The sequence below is a fragment of the Nestor notabilis genome, unplaced genomic scaffold, assembly GCF_000696875.1.
Source record: "Nestor notabilis isolate BGI_N333 unplaced genomic scaffold, ASM69687v1 scaffold6157, whole genome shotgun sequence".
Lineage (NCBI taxonomy): Eukaryota > Metazoa > Chordata > Aves > Psittaciformes > Psittacidae > Nestor > Nestor notabilis.
The window spans coordinates 32,418-47,638 of NW_009935011.1; the positions used below are offsets into that span (position 1 = coordinate 32,418).

Genomic DNA, 15,221 nt, shown 5'->3' on the forward strand with positions numbered 1-15,221 from the left:
AATGCATGGATGTTGCATTTTTGCTTCCTTTTTTGGTAAGTAACAGCCAATAGAAACTCAGAGAATCTTAAGCTAATTCCACCGACTTTTCACAGTTATTTCCCCCCTCCAAGCTACAAAATTTCAACAATGGTTTAAGCACTTTTCTTTCTGAATAGGAAGGTTCAGTCTTTAAAAATGCTGGCCCAGAAAATTCTGCTTTCTGGCTGCTAATGAAGGACTATTCCTAACCAGATCCTGTAAAAGCAGCAGATTCTTGAAATTAGCTCTCCATCTCATTTACCAAGTCTGTCCGTATGTGTCAATTCTGCTTTAAATACAGACTGTATTTTAAAAACTATAAAAAACTTTCATCTTTAAAGAAACTAATGCTCTGGAAGACTTTCTAATTGTTCACAATGGATTTCTACTCTTACATAAAATTGTTTCAAAATCTATCAGGCAAAGAACAGAAATGAATATCTGCTAAAAATAAGTATTTTCAAGAAGTATGTTCATGTCAATTAACTCAGCATGAAACTGCAAGGACTTATTTTCACTGCTCATAGCTGTTACTACTTCTGGTTGGGAGGCTTGTGAGTTTGAGTAATTAAACCAGAGAGGACAGTTTTGCCTGCACAAAAGTGACATGAAACAAACACCCTGCGAAGACAGAAGTTTATATTCCTTGTTGCATTCACCATCTATCATGACTCACGTGCTTATAATATACTTTGGTGTGACAGAACCCGTAGTTGTATGTCACTAAAAATGCAGTCTATACTTGCATCTGAAGAACTACAAAACTTCCATCACGAGTATTAAATAAAAAAGTGCTCAGAGCTTCCAAATTGCATGCCATAAAAAAAAAAAAAACCTCATTGTGTATCAGCTGCACCAACAATTAAGCTAAGAGCAGCACCGAGAAACTGAGTTGGATGAGCGGGCAAAGAACCTCTTAAAAACATCCATGAATACAGAACTTTTACCTCAGAAGCAGAATGAAGAGCTAAGCTATTCAAAAGAATCCCAGATTGGTGACCAGCTGCATCAAGGTAGAGAACTTGTCTCACCTGGCTAGAGAGCACTACAGTTTTCAATTTCATACAGGACTGGATTTAGCCCTGAAATTATCTGACATCACTTACTGCAGACTGCCAGCAGTCCACATAGTAAGAAACAAACACTCAACTTCTTAAGGTCTGTCACACTGCCCTTGTATTACAAAGAACGGCCAAGAACTCCTGATGTCTTGCTATAAGGTGCCTCTAGCAGAAGCATACTATTCACGAACATCAAAGAGAGCAAAGCAAGGGAAACGGTGGATTCTGGAGGGAAAAAAAAAAAAAACCAACCACTAACCAAAAAACCCCCACGCCACATGACAAATACACAGGTTTATTATTGCCAGCTCTGACTCAGACTGCAATTCTATGTAAATGTCTTGGGGCAGAGTACTGCAATCTAATTCCCTATTCTGGATCAACACAAAGTAACACAAAAGATGACACCAGCTCAGAAGAGAGGAAAAAAGAAAAGCATACTGCTAAGTGTGAACCCACAGCCCCAGCAACACAGAGAGTAATTCCCTGACTTTTTGCATTCATAAGGTTGTTTTGTTGGGTTCTTACGTTTAGTTGCTTTTAATAAAAAGTGTGTATATGCACATGTGTACATATAATAAAAATGTGTGTGTATGCACATATATATGCATATACATGTACATATTTGCACACAATCCATTTACATGCACACACACTCATAAAGACATGTATTTCTGTATGTCCATGTGATGTCAAAGTGAAAATCCTCCCTTACCTTGGGCTCTTTTAAGTAACAGTGCATGGCCTGAGTCACATCAGCAGCATGAACTGCATTATGGTAAGGGTTTTGACTGTGATAATCTTCTTGAACCATAACTGCAGGAAAATAACAAATATCCAAATTTAAATAAAATAGCAATTTTTTCATGTACCATTTTATATGTCCTGGTGAGACACAGAAAGATGCAATATCACAAGTTACGTACACATAAAAGTGTCTAAGTCAATAAATTGTCAGTTGAACCACAAAACGGGTATAAAAGATTTTTATGTGAAGAAACATTATTTCCAAAAGGAAATCAACTACATGTAAAGTCATCTCAGAGCAAAAATTAAACAACTTGAAATCAATATATAATCTGAGATGCTTTTACTTTGAGAACTTCCCAGCTCCCTTTGATAATCTAGCCTGCCTGAATGTTGAGGCAACCTGAAATACAAAATGGAGATGACACTATATACCAAAGCATCATGCCTTGAAAACAGACAGGATCAGAGAAATTAGGCACTGCTTTCCTATCATATGAAGTGTGTTTCTTTCCCTTTTAGGAGAGTGGTCATGGTAAGTCACTTCTACATAGTTTAGCCATCTTCTCATACTTGTACTCAGGCAAAATTAAGCCTATATACAATTTGGAAAAGAGTATAATTTAGATGATGGTCTGACTAACCACTCCTAGATTCAATATTCCCTATTTAACTTCTTCCTGGCTTTCCTCCATCTTACTGGCTGTCTTTAAACATCATAGGTAGAACACTTCAAAGGACATCAACATTAACTTGAGTACATAAAGTGACAGAAGTATAACGTTAAGAAATATAGAGGGGGAGGAGATCTGAGGCACAGCAATCAAACTATATTCTAAAGTTTTGCCTGATATGACACATTAGCTCTTTTAAGCAAACCTCAAAAGAACATTTTCCCAGCTGACTACAAGCTGTCAGTCCTATTCAAACAAACATGCCCACAACCTCTTTTCCTACACAGTTTACAAGCCAGTACCCTTCACGTAATCGTGACTGTAATGTTGGAGTGTTACTGCCATGGTATTTGTGAAGAGCTGTGGTTCATGAGAAGTCAAAATACTGTAACCATTATGTAATGTCAATAGTACTCAACACATAGCTGACATCTCATATGGAAAACAACAAAAATACACATCTTCAGGCTCTATTTACCTGCATTAGAACTCCCTTTCATCTATTCCTCACATCCAGTGCATGAATGAGGATGTCCTTGGCTTACTCCTCAATTTTTTTGTGGCTTCACAGGCTGGTGCAGCTGCCCAAAGTATTTACTTTAATAAAGGAGACCTAGGACAGCATTTTGATCACACTTCACCAGAACTAGAATGGCACAAGAATTTTACACTTCCAGGTATTTCATATTTTCCTTCCCCCTGGTTTGGGTCTAGAATAAGAACTTGGAAGCACACAGTAGGAGGTGACAGATCTCCAAGTAACCTTTGGAGATCACAGAGAGTGTGTACGTATATAAACAAACAAACATCATATATATATATATATATATATACACACACACACACACAGATATACATATGAGATAGATGTGTGTACATATATATAAAAATATATACACAAAAATAAAATACTGAGATCCTACTGAGGACTAAAATCAGATTTCTCTTCTTAAAAAGATTCCAGTAAGTTCTCAAATAAAAAGAATTTTGTATGAACCACCTGAACTGCCCTAGTCTTCTGGAATTTGATCTTCACATTACTGTGGACTAGGGTATAAGAATTGGCAAAAGAAAATAATTGGGACCATGCTAAGGAGCTGTATTTAAAAGAAAGGTTGCTTGATTGGACATATGGGCTAGGACAGAGCCAAGAAATGTTTTTTCTTACTGATATTTGGTAAAGGGCATTTATGAAAAGGAAAAGGTGGTAAATTTCAATGCTAGAATAAAATTTTGCCTTCTTCCAGGTCTAATCTCATTTTAGTGACTTATGACTTCGGGTAGTCATATGTAGTTAAGACTATCATTATCTTTTGAAAACCAGTTAACTAATTCAGTCTTTCCTAACCTGTCTTTCAAGTGCTGTCATTTGCTAAATCTCAACTAACCAGGAAATAAGCAAGATGAGAAAGACAAAACACGCTCAGTTACAACTTAAGTAGCCCCAGACCAGATTTCTATCATTGTTTTCTTCACATCCAATATATCAGTCCTCAAGGTCAGCTGATCTACCTTTTTGAAACTGGAAGGAACTGAGTCCACTTTAAAACAACATGAAATGCAAGACAACTTAAATTTTTTACAGCTGAAAGAACTAAATGATGAAAACAAAACATTCCCTTCTTTGAAAGAGGAGAAAATTATTCCAAATGTGATTTCTCCCTTGTTAAATGACAAGCTTCAAAACCACAAAATTGTTTTCTATGAAATTGTGAAAGCCTGCTAAAAGGGACCAGAAACTTGTTTCTTCTGTTCAGTTAAAAAAATAAAATAAAGGCATCCTAGTTCACAAAATAAAAGGTATTGTCACAAAACAACCAAAGGAAAGAAGTCTCACACCAGCATCTGCGTCTATGGGACAGGGATGCAGAAAGACAGCTTTTTCAGCTGCAAAGTGAAAGTACCACTCAGCTCAAATATTCTGTGTCACATTTACAATTCCTTCCATTGAAGCACTCCAGTGCCACGGGCCCCAGTATTTGAATAAAATTGTCTTGCACTCTATGAAGAAAGTATGCCCACAGTACAGTGCTAATTTGTAGGAGAGTTTGAGCAAACAATTGATAATACCAAATTGGCACTACTAAATATGGCCAAGCTGGCATGTTCAATACAGTTAAGAAACCATATAATGAACTTTGGAAATTAAGATTAAAGCAGAACTTAAAATCAAAACAAAGAAAGAAGCCATCTAGCCTTCCCCCAAAAAAGTGTCACACAACATCACATATATTCCTGGTTTTTCAGATTTAATACAATACAGCATCTGCTACAAAACTACTAAACTTGTTAATACTTGCTTGGATTTAACATGGAGATTTCTATACTCACAGAAACTTTCAGAGATTGTCTCGATCAATGCAATTTAAATCACTGCACAACCTGGACTGCATCAGTACTCTTCAAACCTTATTGCTAAACTGTAACCAGCACTTCAGTTAAGATATAAAAATGCGGATAAACAGCAATATTTATCATAATAAAAAGCTGTATTTACCCAAAAATCTACGAAGTTTCATCGTATCTAACTGGAAGTGTTCAATTAGTCCATGAAGATTAAACAGATGAAAGGTTAAGCTGACTAGACTGTTTCCTAAAAATAAGATGAAAATACTAATTCATTGGAAGCCATGAAATCAATGACTTTCATAAGAAATTTATTATTTCAAACAAGTTGGTCACAAAAATTATACAAGCAAATTTCTCTACACCAATTTATGATAAATATATAAATCTTACTGTGTAAGATTCCATTAGCTATCTCCCCTAGTGATTACCAGTGTTTATGCATAATTATAATGCATTCACCAATTGTCCACTGTCAACCGATAGGAGGAAAATGTTACTGAACATTAAAAAAGCAACAGATTTCAACATACAAACCTGTTACAACAGTATTTAACTTTACAAGTATCATGATGCAACATATCACAGACAGACATAGAGCTTAAAACTTAATGCAAAAATAGTCACATGAAAAAAAAAGCTAACCAACACCATCGATTAGTGTACATTATACATATGCTATCTCTCATTTTCATCACCACCTAAACTGCTTATTTCACTGAGAACTCAAAGAAAAAGTTTCAAGTTTCTGTAGGGAATATATACTATTACAAGCTTTCAGTATACTTTGCCTACTCATAGCTATAATATTGTAATCACTTGCAGTGGTAAAACTGTAAGAGACAGAGCAATAGTCTGCAAATGTTTACTTGAAATAACTTGCCCATTATTTACTCTGCAAACAATATGTAGTGGCAGATAACTCAATTCTGGTACACTGACAACTTTCATTTAGCAGGAATTAAAGAACCTAGCACAGACAGAAAGTGAGGTACACAAGGACAAAAAAATCTGCTGAATCTCACTTATTACTAGGTTTAATATACTTGCATGTGTGTGCCACTTCCTCAGAATAAGATCTGCAATTCTTCAAACAGCCTTTACTGAGTAATTTGTTTCTTACAGGCTCATCCTGGGCAGCTCATCAAGCAGTTTTATATACAGCATTCTCCTCTTATAAACTTTCAAGAACAAGACTGCCTGTTCAAAATGTCCTCCTAAAATGACTGAATTAGGATGCAAACCGGATGGTACAGGAAGGCTTCCACTACAGAAGCTGTACTAGTTGTATCTAAAATGTATTTGAAAAAAGCATATTTAAAAAGTAGAGAAGGCCTCTTATAAGAAGGATGGTTTCAGATTACTCCTATCTGATAAAGTAATTCAAAATAAGTTATGCTTACAAACAAGTTAACTTGCACTCATAGCTTTTGCTCATTCAGTTATCTAGTCTAAACTTCATTACCTCTATAAACATTCTATTTAAAAAAAAAAATCCTGTTTCCATTATTTTTATTAATTTTCATATCCATTTAAATCAAGCTGCAAGGATACTACTTTTACATTACCTTAAGCCAAGCACCCCTTCAACAAAACAGGAGAGAATTATCTTCTGGCACCACATTTTCCTTTCTGAACTTCACTTCTCTGTCTGCCAACTTTAAACACTTTAACTGCATCTCTGCTACCAACTCCATTTGACTGGTGTAAAACCTCCATGAGCTACCCTCCGTTCTCCTTCCACATTGGCACAGATGTCACCATGATGTGGACTCACTCATCTCCTTCCATTCTACTCAAAATTCAGCTTCCATTGCTGCGATTATAATACAAAACTTCACCCTACACAATGCGGCAGTCCTCCCTTTTCCTTTCCAACATATTTACAGATCTCTTTTCTAACTGGCCATAACTTAATACTTCATTTGACTTTTTTAACAACTTCTGTAGTTCCTATCACTCTTTGTAACAGGTGCACAGAACTAAACATGATATTCTCTTCCTTTTTGTATTTTGTGTAAGCTATGAGTACAGCAACTTGTTTCCTCAGTTCCTTATTCTCTAGGTATTTTATTAAACATCATAATTACAATGCATTCAAACCAACATGCATTCTTATTGCACTAAAAAGTAATAAAACTATTCTAACATTACATTTATCAGAATGCTTGCTCAATAAAATGACCTTTTGAACACAACCATATAAATTACCAGCAACCCATAATTAAACAAAACAAGTAAGTTAGCAAGATTATTTGTTACTTCATATCAAATCACTATCAGAGAACAGCAACCTACAAAGTACAAGAAGAGCCTCTTCTACAAATTAGTCATTATTACCAGTGCTGACAGTAACAGTATTTTAACAAAGCGATCAGGCGAACTAGGACTTAGATTATTAAAGACTATTAAATCAAAAAGTACTGCCTGAAGAAATTTGTGCTTTTAAGTGAACAAGCAATCACATACTGCAATGTAACAGCAATACAGGTATGCTAAAAGATAAACCACAAATGAAATGGCAAAAATAAACTCACCATTTGTCAGCCTATCAAAAAGAAATATATCAAAATTCCAATTTCCAACCTTCTCCAGCATACACTGAAAGAAAACACAAAGGCTGTCATTTTTTTTCCTCAGTATACGCCTATCTTCCTGTAACCCAGATGAGTATTTAAGATTTCAGAGACAGATGCAGGTCTTATAATTTCTACATGCAAAAAGCAGTATTGAAAGAATAAATATGTTTGATAACTGAAAATCTTTGAAATACAGGTTTAAAAAGCTGAAGAAACACGAGAAGTGCCTTGACAGAACTGGGTTGGAGATTCTCCCTTCATCCTTTAGTCAATTTCTTAGAAGACACAATTTAAAAACTGGTTAAAACCAGAAACAGTATGACAGAATGACTGTGTATTCAGACTTCTTCCACTTCAATTTTTGCAATGAGCTAGGACATTACTCTCTATGTAGTCATTCATCTAATTTTCCCTCTTTCCTTTGTTGTTTATAGAAGTTATATATAGATGCTTTGCCAAACATATGAGCCAAGCTCTTCATTTCTTTGTCAAGAAACTGGCTTTTGACATTCTACCACACTGAACTAGCACTTCTTCACAGCTGCTCCACATGAACTGCTCTTCCAGAAAGAAGTAGCAAACAGCACTTGAGGCCTCACCAGAGTTCAGCAGTCACAATCTTTATCTCCCCTACCTCTATCAGAAATACCTGTCTAGCACATTTTACAACAGATACTTGCCTTCTCCTATTCTCATTGGATTGTTTTTTAACCCAATTACACGTTCTAGCTTTTCTCCACCAGCCATTAAAACCCTGCTACCAGAAGAAACATGAGCATTAGCAAGATCTTTTTACTATTCAATTACATGCACATTTTTAAAATCCATCCTCCAGGTTATCAGATTTTTCCTATACTGCAGCCTGGTCATGGTCAACATGGATACGTTCACTGTATCATAAGTATATTCCCTTTCTGTGTCAAGATGATAAACAAAAAGCATTACATGCATCAGTAAGATGACACAGACTTTGGGATGTTATCCTAGTACTATCAGTCTTCCCGATACCTGCTTTCCCTGCTTTGCTACAGCACAGGCATATTGTGGCTATCACACTTTTCTAGAATTGCCTACTAAAGAAAAAGTTGGTTTGGCATAATAATCTTCTGATAAATCCATTTACTGCATTTTACTGAGTTTTCAGCAGTAGGTAGTCACTCTTCCAGATATTCACTAGTGAGGTTAGACTAAAATGAAAATGGGGGAAGAGGGAAGTTGTGCAAATCGCCCCATTAGATTTCTTAAATACAGAGATACTTTCCTTTCTTCAATTCTTCAATTCTTAAAAGCTATCCTACATTCACTAGAGTTATTTATAAATAAACAAATAAATAGCACATTAGCCATGTAAACTCTAAGATTACCCCAGTAAACTTGTGGGTGTTGAAGGAGTTTGTTAGAAAACATTAGAGAATTTTGGCTGGACTTTTAAGATATATACAAATATATACACACACACAAATAAAAATACACATATATATAAAAATGTACATGCCTAAAGTGTTTATTTACTTGCATTTTTAACATGAGATATAGTTATATACCAGCATACACTTTAAAAACCATACTTAAAAAATAAAAATCAAGCAACCTACCTTTGCTTGTCCATTATAATCGTCATCTAAAATGTTTGAAGAATTTGGAACAGTGATACCACGGAAAAAACGGGAAGATCTCAGGTATCGCTGGAAACTAAGCAACCTTCTCACATTTCTCGCAGACACAGACACCTCGATTTCAGAATTTGCTACAAAAAACAAGAACATAAATACTGTCTCTAAAAAACCTTCACCAAAAAGACAACTGTTGAAGGAAGTTTGGTACAACAAAGGTGATGCAATTTTTTTTGTGTCAAACATTTCGGCCACAAATACAAGTGTTTTTATTAACAGTAAATACAGAGAAAAACTTTTCTGTGTAAGTACCCTGTGAAGAAAAAGAAGTATTTGTATCACAGGTGAAACTTATAGAATATTTAAGTAACTCTATTATTGAAAGGACAGCAATATATGGAAATTGTATTCAGTGTGAAAACATACAGAGTACTACAAAGCTTCTTTTTGGAGAACTTCTCTCATGTATACACATCCAATCAGTGTCCCTAGCAGATTACGTAAGATACCTACACCAGCAAAAGAACATCAGTAATTGTGTTGATACAGGAGTTACGAGTACGTTATGAGTACATACGAAGAACTTAACACAGATTTTGAAGCTCAGGAATTCTAACTTTAGTGGCAAAGTTAGAATTCATACTAGAACGCATTCAAGTGATTTTGATGCTTTTGCAGACAATCATGTTCAGAATCTCTCCTCTGCCAGACAAGTACTACATTTGCCTTCCCAGCAAATGGTTTAGCCTGTTTGCAAAGATTAATGCAAATATTTTGCTTTACTCTCATTACTGGTTTATTCAAATGACTGATGCTAGCTTATGTTCAATTCCACTTGATATGCTTGAAGTGTTTTATAAACCTGAATGTCAAACTACACATAGCTAGTTTCTCTGCAACAGGCCAGGTATTTTCATTCTAAAATATGTAACACCAAACTTAACCCCAACAGCAGTAAGAACAAGGCATATTAGAAATGGGTGAAGTAAGCAGTTACAACTTTTGTTCTTGAAGTCAATCTAAAATATTACACCAGGAAAGATGGGGTCTTATTAACAATATCAAAAAAACTCAGTGATTTTCAGTGTAAGCAGTTTAATTCTACATAAGAAATATTTATCCATATAAATTCTCTCCCTGCTGAAGTTTTAACATTAGCTCATTAATATACTGATTTCCAATCTACACTAATAAAGCACCTCTGAACAGGATTTACAATTGCACTGACAGAGTGTCTAAATCAAATCCAGAAGCATTTCACATCAGTCTCAGCTAATAGAGATTAAATTGACAAAACTAGAACATTCTTTCAGACATGGCTGAAACACTTCATCAAGATACTGAAGGTCCCATCAGTTTCAAAGGGCTAACACGGACAACTTCACATGAAATATCTTTCTTTGAATCATCACACTTCAGGCCAAGGGCACTTCCTCTGAAAACATTGATATCTACCTAAGGAGGTGTACTCCATATGATAAAGGTTACTTATAAAGCAACATCCATGAGTATAGAAGGCAAACAGATTCTGCCACACTGCATTACTAATATTTCTAACTACAGCCATTAACATGAGGTTACAGCCTGAGCACTGCCACCCTGCAGAACAAAGAAGCAGGGAGAAATACAGCTGTTCCTGTTAATGCAGAGTAGGCTTAAAGTAAGAAGTTTTACCCCTTCAGTTTTGATCCAGTCCCTTAAAAACCACATTTCAGAACAGAAGTCATTAGGTTGGAAATAATATTAAATGGGTATATTTAGGTCATAAAATAATCTAAGATGTCCACAGTCATATAGAAAATCCAGGAATTTCACTAAATCTCAATAAAATAAACATTTAAGTAGGAGAAATCAGCACTCTACTAGAAGTACAAATAGTTTTCTTGATCATAAGTACTCTTTTACAGATCTATAGTTAGCAAAAACCTGTTTTTGTTGTCATGCTACGAATAAGTCTGTCACTGACGCCACCTGTTAATCTTTGGCAGAACACGCCTGCACGCCACCTATATTTGTGTTCATAAAAAAGAAGAGCACCGCTCCAGCTGATGCAATTCAAACAAACTAAAAAGCCTACTGTATTCCAGCTTTCCTGGTAGCAATGCTGCTTTTATAGAAGCACAGAACAGCTGAGGCAGGCAATGACCTCTGGAGATCATCTGGTCAACCTCCTCTGCCACCCAGACCACACTGCTCAGGACCATGTCCAGGTGGCTTTTGAGTATCACCAAGAATGGAGACTCTACAACCTCTCTGGGCAAGTTTTGCCAGTGCTTGGTCATCCTCACAGTGAAAAAGTGTTTCCTAATGTTCAGAGGGAACCTCCTGTGTTTCAGTTTGTGCCCATCGCCTGTGGTCCTGGCACTTGGCACCACTGAAGAAAACCTGGCCCCATCCTCTTTGCACCCTCCTTTCATGTATTTATATAAATTGATGAGATCCCCCCAAGCCTTCTCATCTCTAGGCTGAACAGCCTCAGCTTTTTAGACCCTCCTAATCAACCCCTTAATCATCTTCCTGACCTTCATCAGACTCTCTCCTCTGTATCCACATCTCCTTTGCGTACTGGGAAGCCCAGGCCTGGACCCAACGCTCCAGATGTGCCCCCACCAGTGCTGAGTGGAGAGGCAGGATCACCTCCTTCCACAGTTGGCAGTAATCCTCTCATGTAGCCGAGGACACCATGTGCTTCCTCTGCAGCAAGGGCACATCACTGGTTCATGTTCAAATTTGGTGCGCACCAGGACTCCCTTCTCTGCCATGATGCTTCCCTGCTGGTCAGCCCCCAGCCTGTGCTGATGCTGGTGGATTGTTCCTCCTCAGGGTCAGGGCTTTGCCCTTCCCTTTGAACTACTATTCATTCCACATGTAGAACCCAAGTTAGGTAATAACAGCTTGAACATATCATTTAGATCTGCAACAATTAGAATAAACTTCCAAATGAGAAAATAGATTTTGAGCCCTGCCAGCCCTCTGCAGTTCCAGACGAGCTAATTCAGAGGGACTACGCCAACCCCTCTTTAACAGCTAAACGTTTTCCACGGGACAATTCAGAAGAGGCAAGTCAGATGTGGAGGTTTGACAGGTAATTAATGTAAAAGGGAGGCTGAAAAAGAAAATAGCTAGCTTTCAGGGAAGGGGAACTGGGGGAGAGTAAAAAAACCACATAGCTTCTTCAGCTGCAGGAACAGTGATAGCATCCATGCTTGCAGTTTCCTTTTCCTCACAGATAAATTATTATGAAGGATACAAAAGTCAGCCCCTTTGTGGTTCTGGCAGACCAGCAAAGGCAAGTCTGCAGGAAGGACTGCTAAACTGAATGATACGCTTGTGCGATGGAAACTTGGCATTTCCCTCCTGGTATAACCAGAAAATTCATTTATATGCATGATTAATATGAGAATGTCAACCTACCCTTTCTATCTCGAGTCACGAAACGAGATACTAATTTCAGAGGCTAATTTCAGAGACCCTACCAAAGCAAGGTTCAGTGATGTATTTATAATGGAAAGAAGGTGGTGAAGAATGAAGAGTGCATTACATTTGCACAAGAAAAAGCATGCCGCAAAGCCATCCCTCCTCCCAACCCAATCGTCCCTTCATTTCATTTGGAGCTTTCGGCATGCTAAATGCCTTTCTAAAATCCAATAGTGACCATTTGCTCTTAAGAACTAAGGACAGTTTAAGGACAAATTAGAATGACAAAACCAAACATACACGGTATTTACAGCCCTGAGAACTGAAACAGAATGAAAGCAAAGTCAGGATATGGGGCATTTCAAAAAGCATTCACAAGTCCCTTCAATGCAAGAAACCAGATGACAAACTAGGCCTATGTGCCTAGTCAACAGCATCTCTCCTATGACATTCTTCCTCTCTTCACTCTTCGTGCCTTATTTTCAGTTAGAATATCACCTAAAGTATTTATTACTCCCAAGATTTTATTTTTTTTTTTTTACTTAAAATGATTATATTCTTGTTTCTAAATATTTTAAGTGAGATGCCGGTATCCTAAAAATGTCTAAGAAAAAAAAGGAATAATTCTGTTTACTAATGTCAGTTATTTTACTAATGTTATGCATATACAGCAATAAAATAAAATCATGCGAGTTGCCTTCATGCAACAGATTTCATCTGTATTCCAAGACACTTATTTTAATCTTTCTGCCCACTCCCAATCTTCTAAATGTGCTGTACTTTATGAAAGCCTAAAAAAAAAAATTAAATAATTTTATCACATCGCACAGGGACATTAAATATTTTTCTCATGCTGAAATAAAAATACAAAATAAGACAAGTGACAATCACTTACAAAATCATAATATATTGATATATTTATTCCCTGAATTTTTGCATCTTTCATACTGCAAGGGCAGGCAACAAAAGGAAGAATGACAACTTAACAATGGTTTAGTTTAACTTTTTATTAATAAATGCCTTAAATCCTAGCAAAAAGCTTCAACTTTCCTTTACTTTAAAGATAAAGAGTCAGAGCCTCTGGATGGGGTCCTGGTCAAAACAGGGCTATCCAGCAGCATAACTAAACACCCATTTCTTCCCTGCTACAGCCCAAAAGGTAAACAGGAAATTATTCATGATAAAAATCATTTAATTTTGTTATTACTACGAGAAGGAGCTTAACTGAGAATCTCAAGTATCACTGCCACTAACAGAAAAAGGAATCTAAAAAAAACAAAAAATTAAAAAAAAAAAAAAAAATAAATAAATAATAATAAAAAAAAGGTATTTGAGAGAACGAATCTTTCTTATGCTTGAATGTGAAACCAGAAGTTTGAGGTGCATAGGTCCACCAGAGGAATTTTTTTCCTAAAAATCAAGGAAATCTCTTATCTCATGGAAGTAACCTCTCACAGTTTTTCCATGTTAAGACCAACTGCACATTTATCATTTTTACACAGCAGATACTATCACCAAACCCAACATATCTGAAAGAGTCCACTACTTGTAAATATTTGAAAGAAATATTCCATTTCACGTGCCAATTATAACCATATTTCTAAGGCCTTCCAGGATAGAAATCATTCTCTGTGCATCACCTGAAAGCACTACCTAGCTTTTCACACCACTAGAGGGACCCAGAAGCATTCTAATTTCACATCTATTTCCATCAAATCACGAAGAAACACATTACAATAGATCTGTCCACATCTAAAAACAAAAATAAAATTAAGCCCTGTTATTTAGCCCGTTAGGTTTTCCACTCATGATTTACATTTTAAAGTACTTTTAAGACATTCAATACTGAAGTCTCATGTAAAACTATGATCTTGTTTGGAACATGTAATTTCAGCAAGGATTTTAAAAGATTTTATAAAGACTACTGGTGTCTTAATTACCTTCCTTAGAACCACTCTGAAGCCCTGCTTAGCATCACTTTAAGGCACTATACCCCCTCTTCTGCTTAAAATAAAGCATTAAGCCAGACTGTTTCATTTTTCATGTACCATATATATGTATTTATACATTCATGCTTCTTTTTTTCCAAATAACGATCACCACAAAATATGCTCTGGGTCAAAGATTAGTTAAATAAACATGGGTTTTTGCAAGTGTTTTCTGACCCAGTGTCTTCCGAGTGGAATCAGAAAAGTATGTTAAGTTTCAAGAAACTCTAATAGTATCACAACTTCAAAAAAAACCTGAATAGTTTTCAACAGATCCTCCCTAATGGAGGGCAACTGCTAGGCAGCACCACCACCAAAGATAACTCCTTTCCTTGAAGGGTCTTGCATAATGAAATATTGCATTAGCAAAGTATAAAGCAACCAAAGGGTAGAATAATTTAGGTTGGAAGGGACAGAAGAGAAAGTCTGAAAGTCCTTTGGTACAATTCTCTGCTCAAAGCAGAGCTAATTTGAGAGAAATTATTCAAAGTGCAGCAAATATATTACTTCAGTATGAATTAAATGCTAATCCTCCAGTGGCACTGTAAGCCATTACACAGTAGCAGAAGCGTAAGGAAAATAGTGTGAAAAGGTATCTAAAGGATTCTACTTACACAACTCTCAGATTTTGGCTCCTCTTAGTATTTCTGTAAACACCTCAGGAAGGATACAGCATCAAGTGAATTGAACAATGCTATTCCTGTACTGAACTGTGTAACATTTTACAATTATCCCAGGACTACAAATTAGTATATACAAGACATATTCTTTCCCT

The 15,221-nt window shown here is 36.3% G+C and overlaps 1 protein-coding gene across 1 annotated transcript in view; it reads right to left on the reverse strand.

Moving 5' to 3' along the window:
* The window catches only part of PDE7A (phosphodiesterase 7A), a gene marked incomplete at its 5' end in the record, with an annotated part of 33,089 nt that overhangs the window by 4,576 nt on the left and 13,292 nt on the right, over positions 1-15,221 (reverse strand). The window contains 4 exons of the mRNA XM_010017608.1: positions 1,798-1,898; positions 5,001-5,096; positions 7,387-7,450; positions 9,024-9,175. Coding sequence (XP_010015910.1) covers positions 1,798-1,898; positions 5,001-5,096; positions 7,387-7,450; positions 9,024-9,175 — 413 coding nt within the window. The remainder of the gene's footprint in view (positions 1-1,797; positions 1,899-5,000; positions 5,097-7,386; positions 7,451-9,023; positions 9,176-15,221) is intronic.